General features: G+C 44.6%; 1 protein-coding gene across 1 annotated transcript in view; it reads left to right on the top strand.

The window, feature by feature from the left end:
- LOC142055626 (myelin and lymphocyte protein-like) overlaps nucleotides 1-10939 on the top strand; it is a 35164-nt gene extending 24225 nt beyond the window's left edge. Inside the window, exons 4-6 of the mRNA XM_075089743.1 lie at nucleotides 9700-9768; nucleotides 10064-10183; nucleotides 10916-10939. Of these exons, the coding sequence (XP_074945844.1) occupies nucleotides 9700-9768; nucleotides 10064-10183; nucleotides 10916-10939 (213 nt within the window). The remainder of the gene's footprint in view (nucleotides 1-9699; nucleotides 9769-10063; nucleotides 10184-10915) is intronic.
- The last annotated feature ends 8040 nt before the right edge of the window (nucleotides 10940-18979 follow it).

Raw genomic sequence — 18979 nt, 5'->3', positions numbered from 1 at the left:
GTGCTCTGATCTCTACCTGAAATACAGCTCGCTTCCAAGCTGCCGCCTTTCCTCCTCCATCCTGCAAGCATGTAGACAGCTCAAGGTACCCTTTGTAAGAAGAGGCCTGAAGTACCACGATAAATGCTCCAGTCCCAGACTTTGTGGGACTGGCCTTTGCTCCCCGATCCACAGAGGCTATCCCAGTTGTTGTGACAAATGTACCATCTTGATTTTTCCCCATCTAATATTTGGCTTTACTCTTAGTCATGATTCACCTGGATCCTGCTGCTGCTGTATGGAGCAGCTAGGGGAGGACCATTACCCTCCAAAGAGTTCAATAAAACCTCCTCCTTTTTCTGAGTTGAGAAATTGTTCATACCATACTGAGGCAAGAATTGAAGTCTTGCCTCAAAGTGTGCAGGTGGGGAGGACAAGCAGGGCATAGGTTAAGGGTCAGGTAGCAGGTGGCTGCTTGAATTCATGCTTACAGGGTAGCATAGGAACCAAGGCGGCTCCTTCCCTGGTTGAAGCAACACCTATTGATAATCCCATTATGCATTTCTCTTTCTAATCCAGGCTCAAAGAAGCCTTTCTTTAATATTCAGCTGAAGAGGTACCCAACATGCCTCTCAGCTGCTGAAAACACCGAGGCACAGGCACTGCCCACCGCCTCACCAGAGATTCACCTGCATGCTTACTTAGGTCCACCCACTCACAAGGCTCTTCTTCACTTCTGATCACTTCCTCATTTTGCCTTCTTTCCCCCCCCAAATCAACTACCTCACCTAAATCCCAACCGCTAGAAATGCGCTAAAATTGAACCACTGTTTTATTTATGTCCTACATGAGCAGAACAGGGGAGCATTTTCCTCCAAAACCCTTCAGACAAATGAACAAGGGGCATTGCAAACACAAGCAACTATAGCGCAGGAAAACATATGAAACCAATGCATGCTGTTTTGACATACAGACTGCTACCTACAAGAGCACTGTACCCTTTCTGGCATTATGTCAGGACTTGGTAGAGTAGATGGGAGCAATTCCTAGAGCAGTTGTGCTCAAGTACAGGCAGGGAAATGGAGGGAAGAACAGCAAAACAGTGTGAGTACGCAGCAGGAGAGGGCAAAGCAACGCAGGAGGGCTGATGTGCAGGAGGTGGCAGCACCTAATCGTTTTTAAAACGGCTGAAGGCTCAAAAAACACGAGCATTCCCATGACGCAGTCAGGGGCTTTGTTTCTAACTTCTTCACTAGCCAATGTTTTGTTATTTTTAATAAATAACATCTATTTGCACCTATTTCACATTGTTAACTTAGTTAAAAATTCTATTTTTCGAGGCAGAGGTGATCTAGTCCCCCTGCCCCTTCCCATTCTGTTACAACTTCACAGGACCCTGGATACACAGGGAACCTGTCTCAGGCACAGGATTTGCTGTCCTCACTCATCTGCCACAAGACAGCCCATGAATTCAGGGATAATAGCATCCGCACAGCAGAAGATGCAGGAGGTATTCACTGAAGTTCTGAGCTGCACCTAATAACCACATGGACCCTCCTCCTCCCACACACCTTGCCCTCCAGCAGACATTAACTTTTCTTCTTCATTAAAGTACTGTTGTCTTCTACTGCCTATTTACCTTGCACGCTTTTCTGAGAGGAATCCCACTGTAAATACATACAGTAAGCGTACAAAAATGGAACCTGAGAAGTGCTGTTAACTGAACTGAGAATTTTCACACTTAGATGTATTCACAGGAGGACACCTTTTTTTCAGTTGTACTACCTATGCAACAAGTATACAGCGTGAGACTTTTTTTTCCCCTTAATGTAGGAAGTAGAAGAATTTCTGCTAGAAATACAAATTTACCAATACAAGTAAGCAATTGAATTGCTCCCCTACGTTCACAACATTAGCCTTCATAAGAAAGGAGCAGCACGCACCACTGCTGTGTAGCGATGCCCCTGCTGTTAACCACTGTAGTGTTGTAAAGGGGCATGGTAGCACAGGGGCTGCAAGTGACAAAGTGACAAGAAATCCACTTTTGTGTTCAGCTGTAACTTGTGCTCTACCAGAGCGTACTCTACCAGGAGTACGTTGAGAGCCGTAGGTCACCTTTAACAAGTAATTTTCTTCTCACGCGTCAATATTATCTCCCATGGAAAAATGTGAAACATTTATAAATACCTTTATGGAAAGGCAAAAGCAGACATTCTCGATCAGGCAGGAAGCAAAGGGTTCTTTAAAACTGTTTAATTACATGTTTCAGGTAAGCACAGACAATACAGGAGATTTACCACACTCTTAGGTATTTCCATTCTTTTCTCCAGGCTTGAACTATTCATTAAGGATGTCTTTCAGTCAACATCCTTGCTCAATCACTTTTGCTGCAAAGAAGGGTGCTGGAATAGGACTATTGCAGGAAACTTCATTCCATCAAGGCATGATTTTCTGTAGGCTTTTTTTCTCCTTTAATAACCACCTACTAGTCGTTGAAGATATTCGGAGAGAACCCTGCCTTCCAAGATGCCTTGAAGAATGTACTGAAACCAAACAGTTGGAGTCCTAGAAATGCTGCAGCCCTAGAAATACTTAAATCAATACCAATATGTATGTTGTAGAGCTGAAATTCTCTTTTTCATTGGCACTGTGCCACTGATGCCTGGCTTGTGTCCGGACACTTCTACATCAGTTTTGTTTTCTTCTTCTTTCATTAGCCTTTGGGCTTCTTCCCCCATTTTCTTTCGTTGCTGCGCTGCTTCTCTTCTTTTTTTTTCCCTTTCTGCTACCTGTTGTTGTCTGCAATTAAAGAAAATGTGAACTGCTAAAGAACACGAGTCCAATTTTCAGCATACTTTACGTTCCTGTCAGAAATGGGTTATAATTAAGAATTTGCCCAAATATTTTACGATCTAAAAGCCACTCAGTTCTCAAGGATTCAGTGTGTCAGGGAGAACGTAGGACAGTTGTAAGGCCCAGAGCTATTTAGACAAATCTAATGCTTCAAGTAACAATACTAGCTGTCTTTTTCAAAATCAGACCAAAACAATTTGACTTGCCTAGGACATTGGCTTGTGTCCCTCCTTCCCCTCAGCAGAGGCATCAGAAGCTATCCTCTTTGTAATGCAAGTACTACAAACATTTTCTTCATGATCAGATGAGATGACAACTTCTAATGTTCCTTTTCATGTATTCGGCATCCGTGTTGTATTCTATTGCTCAGTACAGATAGAAACAATAGCCTTTAAGGAAAAAAAAATTAAAGCCTACAGTTGTGTATCCTTTTAGCATTATTTCTTATCACTGCTATAAAACCCCAGACATCATTACCTGCTAGCTCAGAGAATCTGTCGACAGAAATAGGTTTCTAATTTCAACAAATACATGGCTGACTAGAGCAAAGGAAAAAAGTAACCCCCAAATCCACTTGTTTTATTCCCCACTTCAGCTAGAACACATCACTGAGTGGCGCCGGGGCAACAACTGGATCCATACTCCAAGTGGCACGTTGCAGCTCTCTCCTCGATTGCATAAGTAGTAACAGAATGATGTTAGGAGGTCGCTCCGGCTTCGCATTCAGTTTATTAGATTAGAAAAATCTGTCAAGCTGCTTGCAAGAGGACTTAAAAATAAAAATGAAGCTTCATTAGTTTGAAAAGGTGAAATTTAACACAGATTCGGTAAGAATAAAGATGTGCTTATTAAAAGAGAATCAAGAATTCTCATTGACAAGGCCGTAAGGAGTTAACTTTCAACATGCCTAAACTACCCGTGCGCATCCACATAAGTGTGTAAAATGCAGAGAATTAAAAGCTGTCATCATTGGATGCAGCCGTGTCTGGTAGATGCCAACTATGGACAAACTGGGCACACAAAACTTAGAAGTATTTGAGGTACAAAGGCTTCATGTTATCTTTGGACTGGGCAGGACAGGAGAAGGACTGCACTTATTCAGTACCTTCACGGTTTCCCTTCATTGATTATTAATGGCCAGAAGTTTCCCTATGCTCTGTTAAGCTGCTCTGCTGTCTGTCATGGAAGAGTGAAATTAGTAATTTGCATCAGGATCTACCTCCCAGGTTAACGGAATTCCCAACGGTGTTTTTGAGGTGATGTCCCACTGTTGTACATTCCACCAGAAGGCCAGATAGGTGACAGTGCTGTCAGTCTAGCATATGCAGAGTAATAATGTTTGCCACTTTACAGTAGCAGATTTTTGTAAGTTCCCTGCACCTCTGAACTGATGCAGAAAGGAAGACGGTATATGCGCGCTAGCCTGCATGTAAAGGCAGCGGTATTCCAAAAAGCCACATGAGGCGTTAAGCAGTGCTGCTATTCATTTGCAATTCTGAAGTGAGGACAGTCACAGCAGATCATGTTTCTGCCCCACCCTATAAACTGCACAACACACAACTCCTCTGCACAGAGAGGTGGTTTCCATGCACTCCGCTGGCTGAGTAATTTTATTGGACTCCAGTAGCATCCAAATGAGAGGAGACCTTCACATTACCTCAGACAGAGGAACTGAAGTCACTGAAAAATAAATACAAGCAATAAATACAACCACAAAGTGATTACCTTTTCACTGCTCTTTTACTTGGTCATTATTCCAAACATTGATCTCTATTCCAAACTTCCTATGCGTATTCAACATAAAGCTACGACCTTTCAGGCTCAGAAAAGGTTTCGTTTCTCAATAAAGAGGCACCTATGATGAACTACAGCCATATGTGTACTATGCCAAAATGTTAAATGTTAGAAGTTAATTACACCACAGATATATACTGCAAGAGAAACTGTAAACCCAGAAGGTATTGCCTATCAACCTTGCTAAAAAAATCATCTGAGACTTTGTATGGAGTACTTGATTACTGTACTTGTAACAAGTAAGCGTAATACCTTACAAAAAGAATTACACAAAAGAACAAGACAGATCTATGTACATATACTACATCAAGTGTCCTAAACAACTCCACAGCTCAAGAGAAAAAAACAAACACAGAGCGCTAAAATATTAATAATTTTTAGATTTCAAAACAAATCCAAAATGCAAATCACGAGTGGGCTTTTCAAAGGTTTACAATCTTAGCCCCTTCAGTATGAAATTCTCCTTAAAAATTAACACAGCACTATTACTCTTCAGCAAGGAAAACCCCAACAATTCTCTCCTCCTTTTTTAACCGTAACATTCAATTTTGAGGTTTCAGACAATTTTACATGTCAACAACATTTAAGTCAGAACATTTCCAAGCACTTCACCTGCATTATGCAATGTTTGTTCTTCCTAAAGATTTACAAATCTAAGAGACATTTTACTGAAGCTGATTTAAAATGCACGCTTCCAGGGTTGCGCAGTGATGAACTGTCAACAGGTTTCAGTCCCGGTCATTTATTTGTTGGAGCCCTAGCAGGTGAGTGTCCACTTTGTTGCTGGGCTCTGGCAAGGTTGCCACTTACATGGCAAAGCAAGCACAGAGGCCCAGCGTTGGTGTGGTTGTGAAAGGGCTGCCAAGGGATTGATGTCATGGAAAAAGCCAAATGGCTTGGGAAATCTCATTATTTTATGTCATTTTTCTTACCTTGGCATATCCAATCTCCCTCTGAGATGATAGAAGTGGTTCATCCTGCAATTCAGCTGCCCTTGTCTTGGGACGCATGTCCATCTGTGAGAGGTTTCTCAGCCCTGCTCTTTGCCAGTAGCTGTCATGTCCTGTCTTGCCCTGTCCACCAGCTGCCCTTGTGGCAGCTGCTGTGGACAGCTCATGTGGGTGCTTGACAAGCTGATTTACTGTGCAAATAAAGGGGATGAGAGGTTGCCTGTCTGGATGTGTACAGGTCTTCCCTACTGCCCTCAGGTATAAGGCAGTGCCACCCACCACCACCCAGGGACTTGCCCTACACGCTCAGCTTGTGTACGGACAGCTGTGCTCAAAATGCCTCAGGGCTCCTCACATCTCCTGAAAACCTCCCATGTGGCTCCCATCAGCCACCAAGTAGCCCCTGGTCACAGGGTTTGGCCACACCTGTGCCATTCACAGCTTTCTTCATCTGCCAACAGGAAGGAGTGAGGGCAGGAGGAAGAGCAGGAAGAAGGGGAGGGACAGAAGGAAGGAAAAGAGGGAGGGAAGAAGGTTGCATTTGGCAGCTACCTCCAGCAGCTAGAGCCAGAGCAGCTGACAATCACCGTGGGAGAGGCTCACAATGTCCTCAGCAACTTCCACCGCTTCTTTGCCCAGCGGCCTGGCTGTTCTGACAACTTTTCCAGATGTGCTCTTCATTCCTGAAATCGTGAGTTCTGGCTTCTTCCTGGGGAGGGCAGATCCTGTTTGCAGGGCATCCAGCACGCTTCATGCTGCAGGTGCCTGAGGGATGAGACCTCATACAAAGCATGTGGTTCAGGACCCGTGCCAGGTCTCTGAGACGTAGGGGTCTGAGGGCAGCCCCTGGTGCCTAGCTCACTCTCAGAGAAAAGCACAAGCCCTGAGCTGGGAGCTCTGAAGCTCTCCTTTAGTCTGCAGGGGATTTTTGTGGTGTATCTGTAAACATTTTGTAATCTCCTGCCTAACAAAATGGAAGGGGTTGCTGGTAGGTTTAAAGTAGGTTGCCAATTTGAGCCGATTAATTAATTGGAAGATGATTTTAGCAGCTGAAACAGGCAGAAGATAAACGGTTTGCTTAAAGCAGGGGCTAAAGGCAAGCTGAAGTAATTGTTCACAGCAGCAAAGACTCAAGGCTGCTGAAGCCATTCTGCTCAGCTGCAGTGTTCCCGAGCTGAAGACACAGAGCGCTGGACCTGGGTGTGTGGGCAACAGTGGGTGAGCAAAGAGTGAACAAACACCTTATAACTTCTTCCCATATTGTAGTTTCCTTAAGCAGGAGAAGATCATAACCTTAATAGGTTTGGCACAGGTGATTAAAAGCAGTTGCTGCGAGCACTGACTAGAAGATGGAAAGTTTCAACTAAAGTCTTTTTCCTGTGTCTTCTGCACATGAAGCCTGCTCTTCTCACAACAGTTTGAGAGGCTTGTTCCAAAGCCTGAGTACTTTCATCCAGCACTGAGGAGCTTGGCTGAGGGTTGTAGAATGGCACTCAGATCACTTAATGCTAAAACTTCAACTTTGCCCTTTGTGACCAAATCCTTCCTTGCCACCCAAGTCAGTCCACACTCCTGGGATTTACAGCACTTACTTCATTCTCCTAGCTGTCGAGCAAAGAAGAATTGGAGTAAAGCAGGCGTTACTGATGTATAAGGAGAAGTTTGCCTCAGCTCCTCCAAATATGCTCTGGGGACTTGGTCTCTGCCCAGGGCCTGAGAGCATGGTCTAGGTTTCCTGCAGCTGCATGAAGGTGGGTACAAAGTCCCTGTGGAGGTTCTGGTGGGGCAGACACTTGCCAGCCACCTCTACCACTGGGTTACGGTGGTCCTGGTGCTGAACATGCTGTTGGCATCAGCATATTACGGTCGTGGCTGTGCCTTGAACTGTTTGTAATCCCTTTCTCTAGGGGATTTGGCAAGGCAGCTTGCTTAATGAGACGAAAATAAGCACCCTATCCTTTGGTTTGGGTAAGATCTGGAAATGTGCATCCTAAAGGCTAAGGAACCACCTGGGAAAGAAGAATGTTGCATAACTGGATTTCTCCATCTCTGGAGGCGTTATGACTCTAGGTCGTCCAGCTGTATTATCTCTGTGTACAAAAGGGGCAGCTGCCTCATATCACAGCATTCAGAAGGACAAAGAGTTTCTCAGTCCGTAGCGGAATCCAAGGTTGCCTTCAGTGGACTAATATGGTAACCACAAAAATATTTGTCATTTCAAATGCTAAGACAGATGCGAAAAAGCCAGAAGGTCCTGCCCGCAGCTCATACGATTGCCACATCGGGGTGTGCTGATTAAGAGCTACCATTTTTATTCTGTGAGGCTGGGTTTCATTCTTGTAATCTATTTCATTTGAAGAGTCTTCTGCCTATCTGGATAGCCAGGCCTACGTGGAAAAGCTGAAACGAGCTGAAAGCAGATATGTTTGCTTTGTAAAGGCTATTTAAAAGACTTTTTTTTCCTTAGACTGTTGTCCCCAACCTGCTGTGTGTTTATTGGAAGCCTCTTGACCCTTTCCTCAGTTTTATGACTCTTCTGAACCAAAGCCAGTAATCAAACCACACAAACATACTTGTCTGAGTGAGAAATCACATCCTGCAGAAAGGAGAGTTGGGGAGTGGTAAGAAATGAGAAGTGATACTTCTTCCCCCAACCTCTTATCTCACCCCACTTGTGTTGGATTTGAATGGAGCAGCGGTGAGGTTTTCTCCAGGATCTTTAGCTGCAACGCACTCATGGTGTCATTGCACGATTTATTACAGGGACTGGATTAGTTTTCAAGTGTCAGTCTTTGGTTGTTATTAGAGGCAGCAAAACAGCAGCACTTTGGCCAACCTATTTGCACTCAGATATTTGCAAGGTCTCAACCGCATCCTTGATTTAATGTATCAATTTGTGTAATGTAACCAATGAACTTTCCTACAAATGTGGGTGACACAAATGATGTAACATTTTCTGAGTATTGTAAATCAGAAACGTTTTTCTCCACTTGCAAAAAGCCTCCAAGGAAATGGAAATGCCGTGATCTGTATGAGTTGGCACTTGGATGGTGGCAAAGGCTGGCCTGGGATACACTGGCGATCAGAATGCTCTTAGAGTCAGTGAGGCTGTCTTACCTCTGGAGATTTGCCTGCGAGCCCAAGACCAGCCAGTGATGAGGGATAGGTCCCCACAGCAGCACCAGTCTCCACGCAGTGTGCGTTCAGCCGAGAAACTCCTCATCACAGGATGCTGCATAGACTAAACTTTGCACAGGTTCAAGAAACAACTGGGCTGATTTGAGGCAGAGAAAAGCTGCTGAGTGTGTTGTAGTGCAAAGACACCGTTTGCAGCTCAACACTCTGCAGCATTGGACATTGTGCTCTCATCCTCTGGTGTAGGAATCTGCTGGTGGAGAAAAGGTAGAGCCTAGATGTAGCTGTCCTTGCGTTCCCCATCCCACCAAAAAACCCAAGGCAAACTCCCAAGCCTGGGTGAGAAGAATGGGGTCCCACCTGCGACTGGAGCAGCAGCTGGTGCATTGTGCAGCTCTGGTGTAGCCAGCGAAGGAAGACCCAAATAGCTGGAGCAGCAATACAAGTCCTCCTTCCCAGGAGAAGCTGGGAGCCCCAACCTTATTTCCCCTACCAGAGAGTAAAACTGGCGGTATTACCTCTCTTCAGCTTGTTCTCTCTCCTTTCAGGGTAACATTTTCACGTGGCCTTCATTAAGGCCATGTCTGTGCTGTTTGTGCAGCTGAGCTGCCTTTGACAGCACTCCTTTCAGGTATCTGCCACACTGGGTGTGAAGCAAACATGCCCTACTGGGATAAGCTTCCCTGTTCATCGACACCAGCCTTCAGAAATGTCTGAACCAGCCTCCTGAGCACACTGATGTGGGGAGGGCATGAATGGCAGTGACACCAGGAGGCAGGGCCACAGGCAGGCTTTTTTTGGGTCAAGATCAGAGGCAGGTGCTCCCAGCTAAATACCCAGTTTCAAGTGGAGGCTGGGAAGAACTCAGAGGTATCCCTGGGCTATTGCCATGTGCAGTGCTAGCGCCAGAGGTGTGCGTGGCCTTTGGCTCTGCCCTGGATAAGCCGATTTACCCCATGCTTGCTTTCTCTCCCACTTTCACTTGCAGATCTTTGGGGGCCTTGTCTGGATCCTGGTGGCATCCTCGAAGGTCCAGTTACCCATGCTGCAAGGCTGGGTGATGTTTGTCTCTGTGTTCTGCTTTGTCATGTCCATCACCCTCCTGTGCCTCTACATCTGCGGTGCACATGGGGGCAGTAGCTCCTGGGTCACCTTGGTAAGTGGATGGGACAAACCTCAGGGCCTCTCCCCTCCCTGGTACCACTGGTATACAATGGTCTCCTTTGCTGCTACTGCACACCAAATTGCAGGCTGGGGCTTGCTTGTGTGGGTTCCTTTTTTCCCCCCTTTGCAGTGTGCTCCCTCCTGGGAATGACTGTGTCATCCTTGGTTCTTAGGCTGTCATCTGCCAGGAGACAGCATCTCTGTTCTACCTCAGTATGGCCGTGTTGGAAGCCTACTCCACCTATATCAGCTTTGGTCCTGCCAACGCCGTGATGATGACCGTCTACCCGGAGAACGTTGCTGCTGTGGTGAGTGCCTGGCAAGCAGGGGAAGGAGAGGGCAAAGCAACGCAGCAGGAGAGGGCAAAGCAATGCAGGAGGGCTGATGTGCAGGAGGTGGCAGCACCTAATGGTTTTTAAAACGGCTGAAGGCTCAAAAAAGCACGTATTTTTGTTCTTAAAAACTAGGATCACAGAAACATCTCCTGTGTCTAGTCTAAACGAGTTGAAGATGTTGTTGTGTCAGCTTGAGGGTTTCTAATGTTATTTTTAACTCTTTCAGAGGGAAATGAGCACGCACATGTCGCCCTCTGTGAGCGAGGACGCCATGCCCAGGCTGAAGCCCGCGCTAACCTCGAAGCTTGCATCCCGGAGTTGAGCACAGAGAGGCGTCACCCTGTGAAGGCTTGGTGTGTTGTAGCAGCTGGTGCTGTGAGGTCTGGCGGCTGGCAGCAGGGGGGAAGCGGCTGCTGGGGGGTTCCCTCATTTGCATAGCCCAGCCCCCTCCGCGTGCATCGGAACGCCTGGGTCCCCCCTGTGGCAGTTTTTGACCGGTCCCTGCCAGTTGGGTCAACGGACCCAGCGCAGGCGGCGGATCCCGCTGGGGCTCCTCTGCCTGGGGTAAATCCCTCGGTATTTGTGATTCAGAAGAGGTGAAAACCGAATCTACGGGTCTCCTTAGACAACCTTCAGGAGCTGTGGGCTGCAGATGGGGGGGCACCCCCCTTGTCTGCTCCAGTGACTGGTCCCATTGCTGGTCAGAAGGGGAACAGCTTGAACAGGTGAATCTGCCATTTCTCTCCTGGCCGTTGTGGGAGCTGTTTCGGGGGTGAGGGAGTACCTTGAACTCACTGGTTATATTGACGAACTCTCGGTTGCCTAAATATGGGACCGAGGCTGGCTCAGACATGGGTGTCTACATTAGAGACATCCATGCTTAGTCAGATGAATCCCACCCCAATCTCCTGTGTTCCTCATCAGGTCTATGACAGCTCTGCTGTTAGCCTTTACTGAAGCCAAGTACGGTTTCTGTCTCTTTTCTTTTTCTTTTTTTTTTTTTTGTTTTGTTTTGTTTAACAGAAAGGAAACCCAGTCTTAGACATTCATTTGCGGAAGAAAGTTTGTGTTTGAAGATCACGCTTGGATCTTCAAGTAAGTCTAATTAGATGCCTCTTCCTCTCCTGTTCATCCCTCATAGGCTTGGGCACTGTCCGTTTGTCCTGTTTCTGAGGACCGCTGCCCAAGGCACCTAGCATTGCACATGGACAGCCTGTATCTCCCGTTGCACCGTGAATTTTGTTAGCAGGAGTGAAGAATTTTTAGGGTATAAGCTAACTGAATTGCACTGAAGTGAAAAAAGTGCTGTATAACTTCCAAGAGATAAGAACGGAATATAATTGGAAGAGAAATATTTTGAGCAAAAGATGCTGAAAAAGCATCTTTGAAAAATTATGAGCATAGCGCTATGTTTTTTTATTTAGGATTTTTATATGTTTTAGATTTAGAGTTTGAATTTCAACAAATTGAGTTGAATTGGTGTGGATAACATATTCAAAGGGCCACGTATTTCTTTCAAAGACGAATAAACAAAGTAGCACCTACAAAGACTGTTTTGGCTTTCAAGTGTTTTGTATTTTTGAACCCAAATCTGCAAGTTCCTGTTAAATAAAAGTGTTCTAGAAAAATGTCACAGATTGTATGATCCACCCTTTCTAAAAAATTATTGTTGATGTTGCTTAGTAGGAGGGACGTGGTTGGGCTGAGGCCCCTCAAGATATATATCTCCTTTTGTTCAGAAGACTGTCGGGCTGCAGCAGGCACCCAGACATCACAGAGATAATAGAGGATCCCGAAAAGAAGTCAGCAAGTTACAAAGGAGGAATGGGCAAGTAAAAGGCGAAAGCCTGAATCCCATCTGTCCTAAGCAATGATCTGCTCAGCTCTGGGCTGGTGGCACAGGCCACCTACAATTCAGGGTCTCGGGCACAAATCTTGCGCACTTAGGTGCTTATGTCCTTCCTCACAAAGGAAAAGAACATTAAAAGGAGGTGCCTGTTACTTAGTTCAGTAAAGGGAAAAGAAACTTCTACTTAGATCTGTTTGCCTCTTTTGGAGGCTGGACTTGAGCACAAAGGAGACGAGTGCCCTAGTAGCAGGCCGCTGAGCAGGCTGAGGGGATGCAGGGAGTCTGCTCCCAGGGAAGCTCTTCCACTTTGTATAATCTAGTTACTCTTGTACTGGGGGTTTGAAGCCAAGTACCCAGCAGGCACACCATTACTCTTCTCTCTCTCTCTCTCTCTCTCTCTCTGGCCCATTAATTGTCCTGATACCACTCCAGATCTCCTGAAAGTGGGACGCCAACTGTTAAAGGGAGATTCTCGCCTCAGGACGCCTGCAACCTCAAGCTCAGCCTCGCGCGTGGTCCGTGAGAAAGCCACGGCTCCAACTGCAAATCTGAGTAAGTAGGGGATGCAGATATGGGACTTTTGCAGGGAGCGCCTCAGCCGCTGGGCTGTTGGACAAGGTGAGACCTGTGCCAGCCAATTCACCTTTTAGTGCCAAATGCCTTTTGATAGAGATGCAGGTCTCCTGGGGACTGTGGGGACATGCTCCTCCTCCATCTGGAAAAGATGGCTGAGCTCCTGGCGTAAGAAGGGCACTGAGGTTTAGAGGTCAGAGTTGAGGCAGGTATGGAAGATGGCAAGAGCTGTGATCTTTAGTAAAAAAAAAAAAAAAGTCTTTTTTATATTTAAGAAGCTTTTTTTCTCTCTTCTGCTCATTCGTTATGGAATTTGAGTCAAATAAGAGAAACCGATGCTACACACACTGCACGCCCTTAAGTATTTGTTTTAAAATATGTGTGAGGTCAAGCTGGAGCAGGCTTTGCAGTTTGTGTATCTACTGCAGCAAATGCAGCAAAAGCCAGAATCCTGTGTTGCTGTTAAATGGTTTTCTTTACAGTTTTCCAGCTCTATTCCTCCTCCCCATGATAGAGTGTTGCCAGACTGATTAGAATACACAAATTGTGTTCCCTTAATCTTCCTTCATAAACAGTGCCCTGTAATCCTGTCATCATTGTTGTTGACCAAATCAAAACATTAAAGAAAGCCTTTCTCTCAGACTGAACAAAGACAATCTTCAATCTAAAATATTTAGAATGCTTAGAGATATTTTAAGGCTTTAATTAATGTACTTAATTTAATTCAATAAATTTTACATTTATTTTTAAATTTTAAATTTTATATTTTAAATTTATTTAATTAAATTAATTTATTTATTTTTATATTTTAAATGTAAAATTTTAAAAATTAAAAAACGGAAAGGATTTAGTTTTAATTAGGAATTAGTTAAATTAAAGCAATAAAAATAGCAAAATATTTGTACCCCGTTTTTAAAAGAAGAAAGGAACTTGACAGTTATCAAAATTAAAGCATCATTTCAGACAGAAAGTAGAAAATTCTGTTTTTCCACTATCTGGCCATGTTTGAATTAAAATCAGAAATAGCTTCAGTGTTCTCTGAACTTTGTTTTTTGGTGACCAAATCACTCAGAATTTTTCTTTTTTGTGCTTTAGAGTGACATCTTTTAATCCTTTTGAGCAGTGTTGAGTGGATATGTCTCTGTATTCCTTCTGTTTATATATCTGTATTTGTATGCGGGCATAGAAAGCTAAGGGAACGTCTTTATCTTAGCCATGCAAATCTGACTGATTTGGTTTCACTGTGGTATATGGACATTGGGGAAGTTGGTGGTTAATGGGCTCAACAGTGGAAACTCAGCCATAAACAACTAAGCAGGACTTTGCAGATAGCGGTGGCATTTTGAACATTTGCTTGCTTTTACGTACCTAGCTATATAAATCCTGGGGAAGCTGTGTTTTAGATGCCTTCAATCTCTTTTGGTCCTCACCTGTCGTTATGATTCCGAGATTAGGAAGAGCCTGGAAGAAGGGGGAAATGCATGCCCAGTCCCTGTTCCAATAAATAAACCACAATTATGAAAAGAAAATAAAACCCAGCATCTGATAGAGCAACTAGACAGAGGTTGCCCAACTTTGCCCAAAACTCTAGATTGTAGAACTTACTTTTCTCAGGTGTGTTGGGTGCAGGGGTTAGGCAGGGTCTCCTGATGGAGGCAGGGGAGCTGTGGGAAATTCAGGCCTGTTTGGATTCCACTATGTATGTAGCAACGGGTGACAAAGACGTGCAGGCACCCTAAACTGGGTGAATCTGTGGAGGAGCTGGAGAAGGCCCTGATAAGCTGAGAGGACAGGAACCCCATCTCCTCCCCTGGTTCTTACAGCTGGACGCAGTGCGTGTCCCAGGTGGTGTGATGGGGAGATGATGTGCAGCCTCCTCCCAGTTCAAAGCTAAATCTGGCCCTGCAAATCCCAGGTGGATCCTTTCTCCAGTAAAGCAGAGAGCAGAAGAGAGCTTTCCTTGGGCTGCTTTTGTGTGGACCCTGATGTCTTTTGTGTAGTGTGAAACACCCAGCCTGGTCTTTGGAGAGGAGCCAGGCACCGAGCTCTTTTAAAGCTGACCTGCTTCTAGGCATGCCCAGAAACAAGAGTTTCACATAGCTGAGACACTCTGCTGATTGAGAGCGGGATTTCTCAAGTGAGGTGGCAGATAGGGAGAGCGCTACTTCCAAAATTCCCCCCGTGGAGCTGGGGCCCTGGCATCCTTTCATAAATCCTGCTCCAGCTGCTGCAAGGTGGACATCGCTTCCCCAAGGAGCTTGAAATGTATTACTTTTAATGTGTTGTAACAAAACAGTAGATGTACTTTATAATACCGTATCTTAGGTGTACTGTTATGTAAGTTGTGTTTAAAGGAAATGAAAATTCTGCAGAGTTTGTTTGGTATTTTATTTGGATTACAAGCCTTTGTCTTGCTTCCATGTTGAGGCATTTCATTACAGGTCGTCTGTTCCTCCCTTCTGAAATTCTCTAAGTAATAGGAAGTTGTTGGCTTTTGAAGTCTGGGCACCTGGCAGGCTGTGAGTGTTTGCTCAAGTTGGCAGAATACGGTGTGACCGCAAACCCTCAAGGATTAATAGGCTGAAAAAGCACAGGCTTCATGTCTGTCCTTAGTGTTCCTTAATGCTAAGAGTGCTACTGGGGGGAAAAACAAGCAAATGACAGCAGTCGTAACTTGACATTCATTGCTTTGAGACCCACCTTGTCTTTCTTTATAACTATAAAAATATAGTTTAGGCAACCAATCGATATACTGGGTAGGGTTTTACTGTTCGTTTCAGTAGATGGCACTTGATCTCTATTAGTTTTTTGTAATAATTTCAAGGTGTGCGTTACAGTAAATGTTTGACTAGCTTTATGACAAATTTTGCTTTTGATCCTGGGATTGCAGGGCTGCTTAGTTAGTTACCTCTCAGATATGTTTCTCATTCTGGTGGTTTTCTCTTCCCTGTTGAAAACATGTAAAACTGATTTAAAATGTTTTATGCACATTAGAATGAAAACCATGTGCCTTATATTAAGGGTGATTGTGCAAAAGCTTTCAGCTGAATCAGGTTGAGCATGTGATTTCATGCGTTTGCATGTATGCTGTGGACACATACCTGCAGCATTTGCTGCTGTGAATGCATGCCTGCGGGGTTTGTTGCTGTGCACCAGCCAGCCTCTCTCCTCCTTGTGCATTGGAACCAGATTTAGGAGATGTGTTAAAGAGGCCTCTGAAAGCCCTTTGTTAAACTTCTGCCACCAACGTAACGGGACGGCTGGGATGTTGACCTAGTCTATGACCGAGTTCACTCCCTTTCTGTGTCCTGTTAAGTCATCCCTGCCAAAGATGATGTTTTCCAGCTTCTAAAAGTACTTCTGACCAGCCTATTCATTTCTATTCAAGCAGACCAGGTAGTACTGCCAGGCATATGAGAAAACTCCTGAGGTGACACCACATGCTTCCTTATTAAAGACTTGTCCGTAGGTGGATTTACACATCACGGCGGTTTTTCCAAAACTGTCATATACAAGTTGAGTATCATGTTATACATCTATTGGTATTTCTTGAACCTCCAGTCTCAATGTTTCTAATGAGGTTGGAGTAGCAAAGTAGCATCCTTCCATCTCTGATCGAAAGAGCCTTTTGGTTTGAACAGAAAGATAAGTTGTCCAGACTGTTCTCTTCTCCGTGAACATGTGTTCCCCCAACAAAGGTCATTTCAGGATGAGAAGGGAAAATTGCTGGCAGCTGTTCTAAAGTGGTGTTAGAAGAGCTCAAACTGCATATAGAATCACAAAAAATAATTAGGTCAGGCTAATTTCCGTACGAAGAATCTCTGTAAGGTATATAAAGCAGGAAAAAAAAACACCTTGTAATGCTCTTTGTCTGTTCCAACATCTGCTTGTGGCTGCTCTGCAAATCCATTAATTAAAAACAATGAAGAAAAATGCTGGCTCAGGATACAGTGATATGCAGAGTCTACATGATGGCTCTCAGCCAATCTCAGTAATTAGTTTGTAGTGACTGTTTTTAGAGATGAGCTTGACCGACTGTGGTTTCACAGCATACACAAGCCACATTCCATATTTATTTTGAGATCTGCAGTGCTTATACTTTGCATGAATGCAGTTCAGATTACTACCAAAGCTATAGTATTTAGATGAGATTGGAAAACTGCTTAATGAGATAAATTTTGATTATTTGATAACAAACTTTCTTCCAAAGTAAGAAAAGTAGGTGAACTAGATGAGCAAAAATCAAGATACATAATTAGTTTAGGTCACACAACCAGCACTATGAATTGAGGGGATCAAGTAAAATCAAGTTTAGATCTAAATGCAGGGAAGCAGGATCTGCGTTGAAGTTCTTCCCCAAAGTCTTCTGCCTGGTATTGAGCTGGAAGTCTCCTCACCCAGCAGGTTTGAACAGTTGATGGTCACCCACACTGAAAGTTTTGCTCCACGTCTTCTCTGACTGCATGTTTGCCAGCTGCCAATTTATCAGCTGTTACTGCGCTGTGCAATCAGCTGCAACATGATTAACAGAGCTGTCTGATGAGAGAGCACAGGCAAGCAGTCAGGTAGATGTCCACCCAAGAGTGATAAGTGATAGCTTCTTTGGCCAGCGCAGTGGGATAGGGGAGGGGATGCTGATGCCAGGCATTGCTGTGCTCAGGTTCTCACTGTCATTCTGGGAGCACAACTTGCAAGTCTGAGCTTGATGACTAAACTGCATATAAAATAAGAGGGGGTGGTTAGGTACTACAATCCAAGATTCACAGCAGAGAGCATGCCAGGCAGGAACGCACCTCTCCCAGTCCACAGGAGAGGCCAGAGAGGCGTGCCCGTCTCCCAGATTTGGCCACCTACTTGTACCCTGCTTGCGCCCATGCACGTGCCTCACATTCACTCTGAACCTCTGTACCAGAGCCAGACCACCTCTGTGAGTGCCAGCAACCAGCACGTTTCACTGCTTTGAACTATGGCCAGCACTGGTGCTACCACCCACCCTGTTTTGTGTGGCAGCTGAGCAAGTAGAGCTCGGGGAAAAGATCTGAGTTCAGTGCCCTCCTTAAACCGAAGGAGTTCAAATCCACACCTCTCACAAGAGTTCTCAACCACTGCAACCTACAGAGCATCATCAGCTTCCTCCACTGGCTTTAGACCTCGTGGTAGTAGAGGGTATCTGTCGGACATGGGCAGCGGCAGAGCACATGGGAGCAGCTTCTCTGTCACACAAAGAATAGAGCAGTCTACGTGGAGGAGAGTCCTGATCCTTGCTCCCAGGATTATATCTGCATTTACGCAGTTACTGTTGGATGTGAAATTTATAGCAAAGTGCAAGGCAAGAGTCTCATGTATAGTAATAGTAAATCACATATTAAGTCAAAGGCCAGGGACTGGAACAAAAACACGCTGTCAGCTGAGCTTGACACTGTGAATTGAGTACATTCCCTGCTGGCAGCCTTTGCCCTCAACATGGGTCATTTTTTAAAGGGTGTTATCTGAAGAAAAGCCGGAAATGCTGAAGCAAGACTTCATCACTTCTGTGCAGCTTCTTTTTCTTACATTTGCTCGTGCATGTGAGCAGTCTGGTTTTCTTTCCTAGATTGCTTGTGGTGTACAAAAACAATCTTGCAGGAACAACCCCGTATTAAATAGAAAAGAAGTAGCATTAATGTTTCCTGGAAATATTACTGCTTATGCTGTTAAAGATTGAAACTGGAGATGTAGCTGTGAGTTAAAAGTTTTAAGATAAATTAAACTTAGTCTTTTAAAACTACAGATTCTTTCAATAAAGGGCATTACAACTGAATTATCTCTACTTTTCCAGCTGTTTCTAATGGCTTTGCTGGAAGTTCTTATGCAGTCAGGCCCCCTCTCTTCCCTTGGGGTCTCTAAATAAAGCTATCTACAGGGACAGCATGCTACTTATTCCTCTAGCAGCTGCACTGGAGTGGTGAACTTATATTATTTTGTGTTTTCGTCTCTTTGCTGTGTAACAGGATGCTTTTGAAGGCACGGAAGCTCAGCAAATTGAAGTGTTTTACATTCTGAGGACAAGCTGTCTCTGTCAGCGCTGTTTCATTTACAGCTCTGATTCACTGGGTGACTATATGCAAACCTAGCATCAAGAATGATTTTTATATCTATATATACACACACATAGATATGTATTAAGAGGTCATGTTTATGGAGTCAGAAGATAGGTAGTTCTGTGGTTTCTATACTTTGGCAGCTATGAAAGAGTGGTGAAGTTGCAAATAAGAAAGGCTTACACAAAAAGACTAAATTAGCTTAAAAGATTTACTAAACTCAGGTGCATCCTGAGTTTTAGGAATCCAGTTCTGCTCAGCTGTCAG

This window comes from Phalacrocorax aristotelis, chromosome 3 (assembly GCF_949628215.1).
Source record: "Phalacrocorax aristotelis chromosome 3, bGulAri2.1, whole genome shotgun sequence".
Classification (NCBI taxonomy): domain Eukaryota; kingdom Metazoa; phylum Chordata; class Aves; order Suliformes; family Phalacrocoracidae; genus Phalacrocorax; species Phalacrocorax aristotelis.
This window is presented reverse-complemented; position numbering and strand designations above follow the sequence as displayed.